The 13,793-nt window shown below is 40.9% G+C and overlaps 1 protein-coding gene across 4 annotated transcripts in view; it reads left to right on the forward strand.

Annotated features, from left to right (window-relative positions):
* cabin1 (calcineurin binding protein 1) overlaps window positions 1-13,793 on the forward strand; it is a 563,877-nt gene that overhangs the window by 72,165 nt on the left and 477,919 nt on the right. For 3 of the 4 annotated variants that reach the window (XM_059983285.1, XM_059983287.1, XM_059983286.1), the window contains exons 8-9: window positions 4,425-4,711; window positions 12,192-12,357. In XM_059983285.1, coding sequence (XP_059839268.1) covers window positions 4,425-4,711; window positions 12,192-12,357 — 453 coding nt within the window. Of the gene's footprint in view, window positions 1-4,424; window positions 4,712-6,317; window positions 9,461-12,191; window positions 12,358-13,793 lie in introns of those variants that run through there. The other variant, XM_059983288.1, reaches the window with a different exon arrangement.

Below are 13,793 nucleotides of genomic sequence, written 5' to 3' on the forward strand. Positions count from 1 at the left end.
TCCCTAGTAGCATAAGAGCCGGGCCCGCACAGAGTTAAAGGAAGGGGGGGGGCGGGTATCGTATTGACTTTTCCCTTGGTTGTATGTGTGTGTGCGTGTGTGTGTGTGTGTGTGTGCATGTACTTTGTTCCCACATGATTTTCCCACATTCATTAGTAATTATCCGCGTGTGTTTTTTTAATTAATTGTTTTGAGTTTCTACAGTACAACTACAAAAAAAATCCATCGACAAAATGGTGATTATTACAGTGCAAAACAAACGTATCTAATATATAATTCAGAACAATCAGGAAAAAGCACCCTAAATAAAATCATATAAAGTTAGTATCCTCCCCACCCTCCCACACAAAACTCCAGGTCAACCATTACAATATATAAAAGAGCAATTAAATCGGAATGTTCAACCCCACAGAGCTGTAAATATATATAAAAAATATAATGCCTACTACCAAAACTACCAGATCCTATCAAAAAAACCCATAAGCCTTACAGAAAAAAAGCTGAAAGTAAGGGATTATAGTACAGTAAAAAAGAATAAACTTAATCTAAAGAGGGGTTATGAAAGTATTCAAGAAAAGGTTCCCACACCTTAAGAAACTTTATATCCGAATTGAGAAGTGAATAATGAATCTTTTCAAGGTCTAAACAGGGCATAATATCATTAAGCCATTGAGCATAGGTTGGTGGGGCAACATCTCTCCACCTGAGAAGAACTAAGCGCCTAGCCAAAAGATAGTGTTCGACATTTAGTCGGACTCAAGTACATGTTTGCCTCACCCAAGGTACCAAAAAGAGCAATCAGAGGGTTAGGTTCTAAGTGACAATTAAGAATATGGGATAAAGATAAAATACCTTCTCTCCAGAATTTCTCTAGACTAGGACAAGTCCAGTACGTATGAATAAGAGAAGCCTTGCCCCCTTTACACTTGTTACATAACAGGACAAATGTCAGGATAAAACCGCGATAATTTAGTTTTAGATATAGGAGCCCTATGTACAACCTTAAACTGCAAAAGGCAGTGGTGACGCTTATGTTTCATTGCCGATCTGACTGTTGTAAATTGTGAGTGTTGCTTCTGTTGCCATTTTCCCACCTTTACCTTCTGTAAATAAAATCCTTTACTACCAAGGCTGCATGTCCAGAATCCTTGTCCTTGAGACCTGTCATATCTGTTACCTTACTTACAACATCCAGTTTACTATATTATCATACAGATAATTGATATAGGTGACAAAAAACAATGAACTTAGCACCGATACCTGTGGCACGCCACTTATCAGAGAGGCTATCATCTACTACCACTCTGGTGTCTCCTGCGAATCAAATTTCTAATCCATTTTGCTACTTCATCCTGAATGCCAAGCAACTGAACCTCTTGACATACCTTCCATGTGGGACCTTGTCAAAGGCCCTGCTGAAGTCTTTGTAGACTACGTCCATCGCCTTACCTTAATTAACTTTCCTTGAAAACTCTAAGATTGGTTAGACATGACCTGCCACGCACAAAGCCATGTTGATTATCCCTAATCAGTCCGTCTATTCAAATACTTGTATATCCAGTCCTTTAAAATACCTTATTTTAGGCCCGCTGATGTCAGGCCTATAATTTTCCAGCTTATTTTCAGAACTCATTTAAATTTTTTTTTCTTATCATCCTTTTAAACTAGTACTGAATTTTAGTGTCATAAGCTCTGCATGATGATATGCCCAGTCCACCTCGGGTGAAACCTTCCCCACCATTGAGCACATCAACATGGAGCGTTGTTGCAGAAAAGCAGCATCGATCATCACCCAGCATCCCCTAACACCCAGGTCATGCTTTCTTCTCACTGCTGCCGCCAGGACTCTCACCACTAGGTTCAAGAACAGTTTTTAACCTTCAGTCATCAGGCTTCTAAACCAGAAGGGATAATTTCATTTGCCCCATTATTGAATTGTTCCCACAGCCTATGGACTCACTTCCAAGGACTCTTCATCTCATGTTCTCGATAATTATTGCTTGTCTGTCTGTCCCATCTATCCCTTTTTTCCCTTTCTTTTTGTATTTGCATAGCTTGTCTTTTGCACATTGGTTGTGTGCCCTGTTGGTGTGGTATTTCATTGATTCTTCTATGGTTATTGGATTTAATGAGTATGGGAAGATGAATCTCAGGGTTGTATATGTGTGTATGTGTGTGTGTAAAATTTGATAATAAATTTACTTTTGAACTTTAGATATTGTACTGCATTTACTTGTTTAACTGTTAGAACATTGGGAACATTTGGCCTGCTATTTACGCACAGGGTGTTCTTTTACCTTTTGGCAAATGCTGTAAGTTAATTAGATAGAATAATTATTTGTATTGCTGGTATATTTTCTAAAAAGAATCTTGTAGATAATTGTATGTTTCCGGATTAGTTGAAAATTCTCCAGTTGTTACTTTTCATTCTTCTGCTGCACAAGGTGAGTGATAATTCAAGGCTGAGATTTAGCTAGGAGGTGCAAGAGAATGCAGGTGCTCTAATCTGAAGCAAAACAAAATTATGGAGGAACTCAGCATGTCAGGCAGCATCTGTGGAGGGAAATGAGCAGTTGATATTTCTGGTCAAGACCCTTCATCTATGAAACACTCTGGTTCCATCAGCTGTGTAAGTCTAGGGAATGACCATCTCCAGCCCCACCAGACATGGGAGATTGAAGTGCGAGTCCCCCAAATCCCTCTGTTTGTGTGAATGCTGTGTGATTCGTTACCCTGTTACAAATAAGTACCATGAATTAACAGACAGTACTCTGCATTATTTTGCACCCAAGGTGTGAAACAGTGCTGACAGTCAAACACCACACAAGAGTACATATAGACATATAAGATAGCATGCACATGTAAAATATCAGTAACGTACAGTAAAACAAAAAATATAAAGTCCAAGACCCCGAGTCCATATATGTTGCAGGTCTGCAGTTGAACACAATACAGCTTGTCTTCTGCCAAGTGAACAACTCCAGTTTGAGCGCCACACTTTCGCCACCACTCCGGTGGAGCATATCAACTCCAAAGCTTTTCTCTGGGGCGGCTGTCATCAGGAGAAAGTGAGGTTTGAGGCCCAGTCCTTGCTATGACCAAGGCCACACAGTTCCCCTGCCGTCTGCTAATAAACCAGTGAATCTGACTTGCAGCATTCCACATTAACAATGTCTCACAGGGTCTTGCGATCACTTGCTGTTGGCCTGCACACTGCCTTCATGCACTGACTCCTATGACACCTCTCTTGATGCAGGCAGTAGCATAATCCGTACCAAGAGAAGCTCCTTCAGTTTCTCCACCGACGAGCAACTCACTAATAGGGAAATGTGCAGTACCTTAAATTCAGAATGTCTTCTGATCATAAAGAATAATTAAAAAAAAAGACGATAACTCCCTTTGTTTGCCCCGTAGAAGCTGCTGCAACTGAGTGTACTGCCATCTTACTGGAAAGATGTTTGGGGAGATCTCAAAGAAGTATATAAAACAATGAGAGGTCTGGGAGGCTGTTCCATTTTGCAGAGGGGTCAAGCACTAAACTAGGTATAAAATAGAAGGAAGAGAATTAAGAGTGACAGGAGGGGAATCTTTTAAATGTAGTAAATGGTTGCCTGATGATATGGGAAAGGATCTGGAGTTGCTCTGGTGCAGAGCTGACATGGACTTGATGGGCTGAATAGCTTAATTCGGAGCTGTGAGTAGCCTTTTATGAAAAAGGAAGTAAGTTGAACACATTTTATTGAAGGTTGAAGTCTCCATTCATAGGAATAAAAGTGCTTCAGCGATGTTACTCCTTGTGCATCAAAAGTATCATTTGAACTGCAGCTCTAAACAGGCTGTTAATCTGACTGGCTTTTGCAGTTTTTCATTTTGTTTATTTCAAGTGTGCATTTACACATTTTCATTCTTTCTTGATTGATCCTTATCTTTTTCTGCTGTTTATTCTCATTTTGCCACCAGTTTAAAAAAATTTAATTTTCATCTTGTGTTTAGAGCTAGGTCACTTTTTTCCCAGTCGCTCCACCTTTCTCCCTTATTGATTTAATATTCTTGAAGCCCTACTTATCTTCCCTTCTGAGAAACTAGACTTAAAGTGGAAATATTACTTACTGAGGAATGCAGGGAATTGAACTTTATCCACTTTGTTTATCTGTAGAGTTGGTATAGAAGTACAGATCCACAATGAAAACCAAATTTTAAAACTGCTTTATGAATTAAGTTGTGCAGTTGTACATTCATAGGTAGTATGAATTGTAGGGTGAACAGGCGCTGTCTGGCAACACTGCCTCTTATTGATGGAATTAGCATTTTGTATTTTGCTATTGTTATACTAATGCATCTTACAAACACCTCTGTACAGTATTGATTAAGTACTTGAATTTCTATAAGTAACATTGTCACTGAATATGGTTTTCTTATTGCAGGTGGATGTGCCTGGGTGAGAGCTTATTGGCTACGTACATAAGCTTGACATCATCTGAACCACCTCACCCCGGTCTTGGAAGGATGATAGATCTTTGCATGTACAGAGATCCTTCCCAGCATCTCTTGACGTCATCAGCGGGCACACCTGTCAGTGTCATCCAGCCTAATCCTACGACTTCCAGTTCTACACCAGTGGTGACAACACCAACAATGTCAGCAGCAGCCACAGTTACACCAGCTGCTCCAACTCCTATTCCAAGTGTAGCAGAAGCTGTTGTAGTGCAAGGTCAGCATGAATCATTACCATTTATAGTGCCAATAAAAAGTATTCACCCCCACTTAAGAGGTTTCATGTTTTATTGTTTTACAACAGTGAATCACAGTGGATTTAATTTGGTTTTTTTGACACTGATCAACAGAAAAATACTCTTTTGTGTCAAAGTGAAAACTGATGTCTACAAAATGATCTAACTTAGTTACAAACATAAAACACAAAGTAATAGACTGCATAAGTATTCACACCCCCCCCCCCCCCCTTAATATGATACACCACATTATCTCAGGTGCAAGCAGTTGGTTTTAGAAGTCACCTAGTTAGTCAAACAGGGATTTATTTTTGGAGACCTCTGTGTAGTCAGGGTGTTTCAATTGATTGTAGTAAAAATACGCCTGTGTCTGGAAGGTCCACTGCTGGTGAGTTAGTATCCTGGCAAAAAGGATACCATGAAGTCAAAAGTATACTCCAAGCAACTCTGCAAAAAGGATATTGAAAAGCACAAGTCAGGAGATGGGTACAAGGAAATTTTCAAGTACAGCTTGGAGTACAGTTAAGTCAATCAGCAAGAAATGCAAGGAATACGACAGAGCTGTAAATCTGCTGAGAGCAGGCCATCCTCAATAACTGAGTGGCCATGCAAGAAGGGGACTAGTGAGGGATTCCACCAGGAGAACTATGACAACTCTGGAGGAGTTAATAGCTTCAGTGGCTGAGATGAGAGAGACTGTGGATACCAAACAACTGTTGCCTGTGTGCTTCACCAGTCGCAACTTTATGGGAGAGTGGTAAAGAGAAAGCCACTGTTGGGGGGAAAACTCGTGAAACCTGGGCGAGACTTTGCCATAAGGTATGTCAGCTGGAAGCAGATTCTACGGTCTGATTAAACCAAATTTGAGCTTTTTGGCCATCAGACCAAACTCTGCATATTATCAAAAACACACCATCCCTACGTGAAGCGTGATGGTGGCTGCTTCATGCTGTGGGATGTATCACTGCAACAGGCCCTGGAAGGCCTGTGAAGGTAGAGGGTAAAATGAATGCACCAAAATACAGGGAAATCCTGGAGGAAAACCTGATGCGGTCTGCAAGAGAACTGTGAATTGGGAGAAAATTTGTTTTCCAGCAAGACAATGATCCCAAGCATAAACTAAAGTCACACAGGAATAGCTTTAAAAACAACAAAGTTAATGTTCTGGAGTGGCCAAGTCAGAGTCCAGACTTCAATCCAATTGAGAGTTTGTGGCACAACTTGAAAAGGGCAGTTCATTCTCAATCCCCATGCAATCCAACTAGAGCGTGAGCAATTTTGCAAAGAAGAATGGGAAAAATTGCTGTGTCCAGATGGAGAAAGCTGATAGAGACCTAGCCACACAAACTCAATACTGGTTTGGAGGGGGTGAATACTTGTGGATTCAATTATTTTGTGTTTTATTTTTGAATTGTCATTTTTAAGTGCATTAGTGTTCCATTATGCTTTTGCCTTAAGCCATGTGGGGGAAGCTATAACAGCAGGGTGGATGGAAGTGGATTCAAAGAAGGGGTAATACAAGAGAGGTGTTCAAGGATCAACTTTATTCACCATATACATCTACATGTATATTAGGAATTTGCTGTGGTGTGCTGGTGCAACATGTAAAATAATTTGTTCAGGTGAACAGAATAACTTGTTTATCCACACATTCAATTAATTTGCTATTGCATCTACTTGAGATGTCAGAAGGAGCAATTGGGATGAAAAACTTGGTTGAACAGGTTGCATGCTAAAGAGAGGGAGGTAGAGGTTTGAAATTATTTAAGGAAAAAGGACTGAAGCACTGTTGAAAGCAAGGCTACCAAGTTGGGTGAAAGAATTCAGCAACAAAATGAGCCTCAAATCATCTGAAAAATGTTTGGTGAAAAGGATGTCTTTTGATCAATTTTATTGGTGATTAGTTGCAAAAAGCTAATTGTGCTTTCCAGTGCTCAATTTGTAACTTGGCATAGAACCATAGAACACTACAGCACAGTACAGGCCCTTCAGCCCTCCATGTTGTGCTGACCCATACAATCCTTAAAAAAAGTACTAAACCCACACTACCCCATAACCCTCTATTTTTCTTTCATCCATGTGCCTGTCCAAGAGGCTCCTAAATACCCCTAATGTTTTAGCCTCCACCACCATCCCTGGCAAGTCATTCCAGGCACTCACAGCCCTCTGTGTAAAAAAAAAACTTACCCCTGATGTCTCCCCTAAACTTCCCTCCCTTAATTTTGTACATATGCCCTCTGGTGTTTGCTATTGGTGCCCTGGGAAACAGGTACTGACTATCCATCCTATCTATGCCTCTCATAATCTTGTAGACCTCTATCAAGTCCCCTCTCATTCTTCTACGCTCCATAGAGAAAAGTCCCAGCTCTGCTAACCTTGCTTCATATGACTTGTTCTCCAAACCAGGCAACATCCTGGTAAATCTCCTCTGCACCTTCTCCATAGCTTCCACATCCTACCTATAATGAGGTGACCAGAATTGAATGCAATATTCTAAGTGCGGTCTCACCAGAGATTTGTAGAGTTGCAACATGACCTCTCTACTCTTGAACTCAATCCCCCTGTTAATGAGGCCTAGCATCCCATAGGCCTTCTTAACTACCCTATCAACCTATGCAGGGACCTTGAGGGATGTATGGATTTGAATTCAAAGGTCCCTTTGTTCATCCACACTCTTAAGTAACTGACCATTAATCCTGTACTCAGTCTTCTGGTTTGTCCTTCCAAAATGCATCACCTCACACTTGTCCAGATTGAACTCCATCTGCCATTTTTCTGCCCAACTCTGCAGCCTGTCTATATCCTCTTGTAACCTTCAACAACCTACAGCTCCATCACACAACTCCTCCAAACTTCGTGTCATCCGCAAACTTACTCACCCATCCTTCCGCCTCTACATCCAGGTCATCTATATAAAAAAAAATAGCAGGGGTCCCAGGATAGATCCCTGTGGCACTCCACTAGTCACCGACCTCCAGGCAGAATACTTTCCTTCCATAACTACTCTCTGGTTTCTTCCTTTAAGCCAATCTTTTATCCAAACAGCCAAGGTTCCACCTATCCCATTCCTCATGACTTTCTGGATGAGTCTCTCATGAGGGACGTTGTCAAATGCTTTGCTGAAGTCCATGTAGACCACATCCACTGTCCTACCCTCATCAATTTCTTTTGTCACCTCTTCAAAAAACTCAATCAGGCTTGTGAGGCACGATCTTCCCTTCACAAAGCCATGTTGACTATCCATGAGAAGACTGTACTTCTTCAAATGCTCATCTATCCTATCCTTAAGAATCTTTTCCAGTAGTTCGCATACCACCGATGTAAGACTCACCGGTCTGTAGTTCCCAGGTTTCTCCCTATTACCTTTTTTAAACAAGGGAACTACATTTGCCATTCTTCAGTCCTCTGGCACTTCCCCTGCAGCCAAAGAGGTTTCAAAGATCACAACTAATGCTCCTGCGATCTCTCCTCTCAATTCCCACAACAACCTGGGGTGTATCATATCCGGCCCTGGGGATTTATCAATCTTAATGTTTTTAAGAAGGTCGAGCACTTCTTTTTTAATCTCCACATTGTCCAGCACACAGGCCCACTCTACTTCGACGTCATCCTGATCAAGATCCTTTTCACTTGTGAATACTGAAGCGAAGTATTCATTTAGGACCTCCCCAACCTTCTCTGCCTCCAGGCACATGTTGCCCTCTTTATCCTTTAGCAGTCCCACCTTCGTTCTCACCATCCTCCTATTCTTCACGTATGCATAGAGCACCTTGTTCTCCTTAATCCTACATTACAAGGCCTTCTCATGCCTCTTTTGAGCTCTCCTAAGTCCTTTCTTTTGCTCCTTCCTATCTACCCTATATTTCTCATAAGTGCCTCCTACTTCCTGCTTCTTATATCTAACATATGCTTCCTTTTTCCTCTTGACGAGTTGCCTCGCGTGTTTCGTCAGCTACGGTTCCCTTCTCCTACCATTTTTTCCTTGCCTCAGTGGGACAAACCTATCCTGAACCCAGCTCAAGTGGTCCCTAAACTTCTCCCACATTACTTCTGTGCTTTCCCCTTTGAACATCTGTTTCCAATTTACTCTCGCTAGTTCCTGCCTCATCCCTTCAAAGTTAGCCCTTCCCCAGTTAAGCACTGTACCATTTTGTCTGATTTTATCCCCGTTGAACATGTTGAGCCATCTTGAGTACTAACCTATTCCTATTAATGCAGTAGGCGATTTCTGTTTTAAACCATTTAGGCAGTGAGTTATAGGTTTATAACTCAGTGATTGGGGAAAAATATCCTCTGTTCTCTTCTAGAGAATGTGTCTTTCCTTTCTGATTATTTAGTGCAGTGTATCTTAACTATGCAACTAATACAATAACACTATGGAGCAGTATCCATCACTGGATCTAGAATTTATTGACCTTTCGAAAGGCGGATCATTTACAATCTCCTTTACAAATTTGGCCCCTCATGAAATTGTCAGAATCCTTTTGTCTGGTCCACAATTACATGCTATTTGTGATTCTTGTTAATGGATCCAACACAGATCCGCTTGCAGATTGGGGTCATTGCACCAACCCTCCTCTAATCTTCATTGTTACAATGCTTCCTTCAATAAGCTTTCTGCTTGGCTGGAGTTAATCCATAGGGAGAGCTGGAAACGATACGTATTTTCTTCCATTTCAGAACCAGGATCATCTGAACCTTGGCTGTTAAGTTGCTGTACAAGGATGACAGTAAGCATTCTATGAGACTAAACTCCAAATCGGTAGTGATACCTTTACTGATGTGTCTGAAAATAGTGGTCTTTCACTAAGCATTTAGAAGAAAAAAAGCCTTAATCTCCAGTGCACAGCAAAGACCCCACCAAAAAAAACAAAACAATCTGTTAGACTCTGGTCAGTACGGATAACATCCTGTATCTCTGGAGCCATATCTCAAAGACAGCAGACATCAGTGACCATGTCTGTCACTGCCTAGAGTGCACTAACATATCCATGGCTGCCAGGTTAAAGGATATTCAAGGCCTAGATGTGGTGCCTGGTAATGGATTTGTGGTCTGCCAAGCAGTAATGATCCAACTCTTCTGTGTTAAACAAAATACAGGAAACAATGTTGGTACAGCAGTTCTCCAGAGATACTACCATTACTGCTTCAACCAAATTCTCCAAATCCACTGGCAGAACAAGTGAACCAGTGTCTGTGTCCTTTCTCAACTGAGGGTTCTGGGCATGCTCAGTGATTTTGATAAATGAGCCAGATTGTCTGCCACTGGGCTCTTGAAGCTGGCTGTTGCTTATGGACATCTAACACAAGACTGCTTAATCTGTCAGAGAACTGTTCAGGAAGGCACCAAGCATCGTGTCTCCATGACAGGAGTAAGTTGAGGCCAAGCATAAACAGTGAAAAGAGTCTACACCAAATGTGGCAGAATCTGCAGGAGAGATGCCTGCAAGAGATTGTACTTGAGCCATTAGTTACCTTAGAACCTACAGATGTGTAGTAATTTTTCTTTGACTGCAGGTTGAACCTATTCTATTCCTTGGAAAGTCTAGTTGACCTCCCTCTGTTATAACTCTGCAATCTCCTTATAAATCCTCTATAGCATTCTTTGCTGATGTTGCCATACTTCCTACAGTAAGATGGTCATAAGGATGCATTGAGTTGGGGGTGATGTATTACCATGGATTGAGAACTAACAGAAAGCAGAGAGATGGGATACACGGGTGCTAAACTGGTTGGCAATCAGCGGTGAGCAGTGTTATGCAGGGATCGGTGCTGGGCCTACAACTGTTCATGACATACACTAACGATTTGGAAGAGGGGACCAAGTGTAGTGTATCTAAGTTTGCTGATGACACTAAATTGAGTGGAAAAGCTAATTGCGCAGAGGATATGGAGAGTCTGTAGAGAGCTATAGGTAGGTTAAGTGAGTGGGCAAAGGTCTGGCAGATGGAGTACGATGTTGGTAAATATGAGGTCATCCACTTTGGAGAGAAAAATGGAAGATAGGAATATTTAAATGGTAAAAGATTGCAGCATGCTGCTGTGCACAAGGACTTGGGAGTACTTCTGCATGAATAACAAAAGGTTTGGTTTGCAGGTTATTAAGAAGGCAAATGAAATATTGGGCTTCATTGCTAGAGGGATTGACTTTAAGAGCAGGGAGGTTATGCTGCAACTGTACAGGATACTGGTGAGGCTGCACTTGGAGAACCATGTGCAGTTCTGGTCTCCTTACTTGAGAAGGATATACTGGCTTTGGAGGCAGTGCAGAGGAGGTTGATAGCAGCGATGAGGGGGTTAGACTATGAGGAGGGATTGAGTCTCCTGGGACTGTATGCACTGGAATTCAGAAGTATGAGAGATCTTATAGAAATGTACAAAAAGGGATAGATGAGATAGAGGCAGGAAAGTTGTTTCCACTGGTAGGTGAGACTAGAACTAGGGGACATAGCGCCAAGATTCGGGGAAGTAAATTTGGGACGGAGATGAGGACGAACTACTTTTCCCATAGAGTAGTGAATCTGTAGAATTTCCTGCTCTGAAACAGTGGAGGCTACCTCAGTAAATATATATTTAAAACAAGGTTGGATAGATTTTTGCATCTTAGGGGAATTAAGGGTTATGGGGTAGGTGGAGATGAGTCCATAGTCAGATGAGCCATGAGTTTTTAGAATAGCAGAGCAGGCTCGATGGGCTAGATGGCCTACTCCTGCTCCTTGTTTCTTATGTTAAGACTGCATACAGTATTTTTGCTGCAAGCTATATAGTTTCTTCTTTTGGTTCTGATCTTCTATTTCACACCTTGATAAGTATTAAGTAATTCTATAATCACCTTCATCACTTTTTCTCCCTCCTGTGTACTTTAAAGGATCTGTGTGTGTGTTCCCCTTTGCCTTCCTGCCATATTTTTGATATCTTTCCACTTAATGTAAATTCCTTCATCTCATTTGCCATTCCCAAGTTCAGCACCTCACACTTCTGTAACTGAATTCCAGATGCTGTTTTGCTACATGTCTAACCATTCTGTTGATTTCTTCCTTTTGGCTGTCGTCCTCAACAGATGCCTTCAGCAACAGCAAAATGCAATGCTGAGAGTGTTTTAGGACTGGAAGAGATTGTAGATAAATGGAAGGGATATGAATCGTGCACTACTGTATCATCTGTTGAAGTATTCACAACAAGCAAAATATAATGGGCACACAATATCTTAAGAATATATATATTGACAGGATAATATTTATAGTCAAGACAGTAATTTTTGACTAGTTGTGTTAAACTCACCATTACCACTAGAAAATTGTAAAATGAATTGGTGGCAGTAAAGTTTGGTTCTATTTTTATGATTATAGGAAAAGGAGTTAAGAGAATAGTGTGATTGACAAAGTAAACTTCTTGCAGTATTTACTGTTGCCGTTTGTAAATTTCTGATGTTTTCTGTTGAAATAAACTTGTTCTAAACAGACTCTTTAATCATGGACAAGGTGAAGAAAGGTTCCAAAAGGAAGCGAATTACTGATGAGGCTGGTGAACCAGCTAAGAGGCGCTCTGCTCGAGTGAGAAATACTAAGTGCAAGAAAGAAGAGAAGATAGATTTTCAGGAATTGCTGGTCAAGTTCCTACCTTCAAGGTAAAACAGCCCTTAAAAATAAAAATGTTGCCACATTTTAAGAAGATATCAAATGTTAGAGCTATAGAGTCATAGAAAAGTATAGCACAGAATCAGTTTATTTGGCCCATCTTGACTTATCCCCTCAGTCTCCTCGATTCCTCTTTATCCTAAAAATATATTGATTATAGGACAGAATTCCAAAGATGGAATTCTTAAAAATTCCACTTTGAAAAGAAATTTCTTTACTTTTTCCTAACTTGCCATCCTTAAGACTGCCCTTCTCAGGTTCTAGATTCTCACATCTTCACATCTATCCTGTCAATCCCATCCAAAACCATTAAATTAAATTATAACCATATAACAATTACAGCACGGAAACAGGCCATCTCGGCCCTTCTAGTCCATGCCAAACACTTACTCTCACCTAGTCCCACTGGCCCACACTCAGCCATAACCCTCCATTCCTATCCTGACCATATACCTATCCAATTTTACTTTAAATGACAATATCGAACCTGCCTCTACCACTTCTACTAGAACTCATTCCACACAGCAACCACTCTCTGAGTAAAGAAATTCCCCCTCGTGTTACCCTTAAACTTTTGCCCCCTAACTCTCAACTCATGTCCTCTTGTTTGAGTCTCCCCTACTCTCAATGGAAAAAGCCTATCCACGTCAACACTATCTGTCCCCCTCATAATTCTAAATACCTCTATCAAGTCCCCCCTCAACCTTCTACACTCCAAAGAATAAAGACCTAACTTGTTCAACCTTTCCCTGTAACTTAGGTTCTGAAACCCAGGTAACATTCTAGTAAATCTCTGTACTCTCTCTATTTTGTTGACATCTTTCCTATAATTCAGTGACCAGAACTGTACACAATACTCCAAATTCAGCCTTGTACAATTTTAACATTACATCCCAACTCCTATACTCAATGCTCTGATTTATAAAGGCCAGCATACCAAAAGCTTTCTTCACCACCCTATCCACATGAGATTCTATCTTCAGGGAACTATGCACCATTATTCCTAGATCACTCTGTTCTACTGCATTCCTCAATGCCCTACCATTTACCATGGATGTCCTATTTGGATTATTCCTACCAAAATGTAGCACTTCATACTTATCAGCATTAAACTCCATCTGCCATCGTTCAGCCCACTCTTCTAACTGGCCTAAATCTCTCTGCAAGCTTTGAAAACCTACTTCATTATTCACAACGCCACCTACCTTAGTATCATCTGTATATTTACTAATCCAATTTACCACCCCATCATCCAGATCATTAATGTATATGACAAACAACATTGGACCCAGTACAGATCCTTGAGGCACACCACTAGTCACTGGCCTCCAACCTGACAGTTATCCACCATTACTCTCTGGCATCTCCCATCCAGCCACTGTTGAATCGATTTTACTACTTCAATATTAATACCTAATGATTGAAC

The sequence above is a fragment of the Hypanus sabinus genome, chromosome 10 (assembly GCF_030144855.1).
Source record: "Hypanus sabinus isolate sHypSab1 chromosome 10, sHypSab1.hap1, whole genome shotgun sequence".
In the NCBI taxonomy this organism is placed as follows: domain Eukaryota; kingdom Metazoa; phylum Chordata; class Chondrichthyes; order Myliobatiformes; family Dasyatidae; genus Hypanus; species Hypanus sabinus.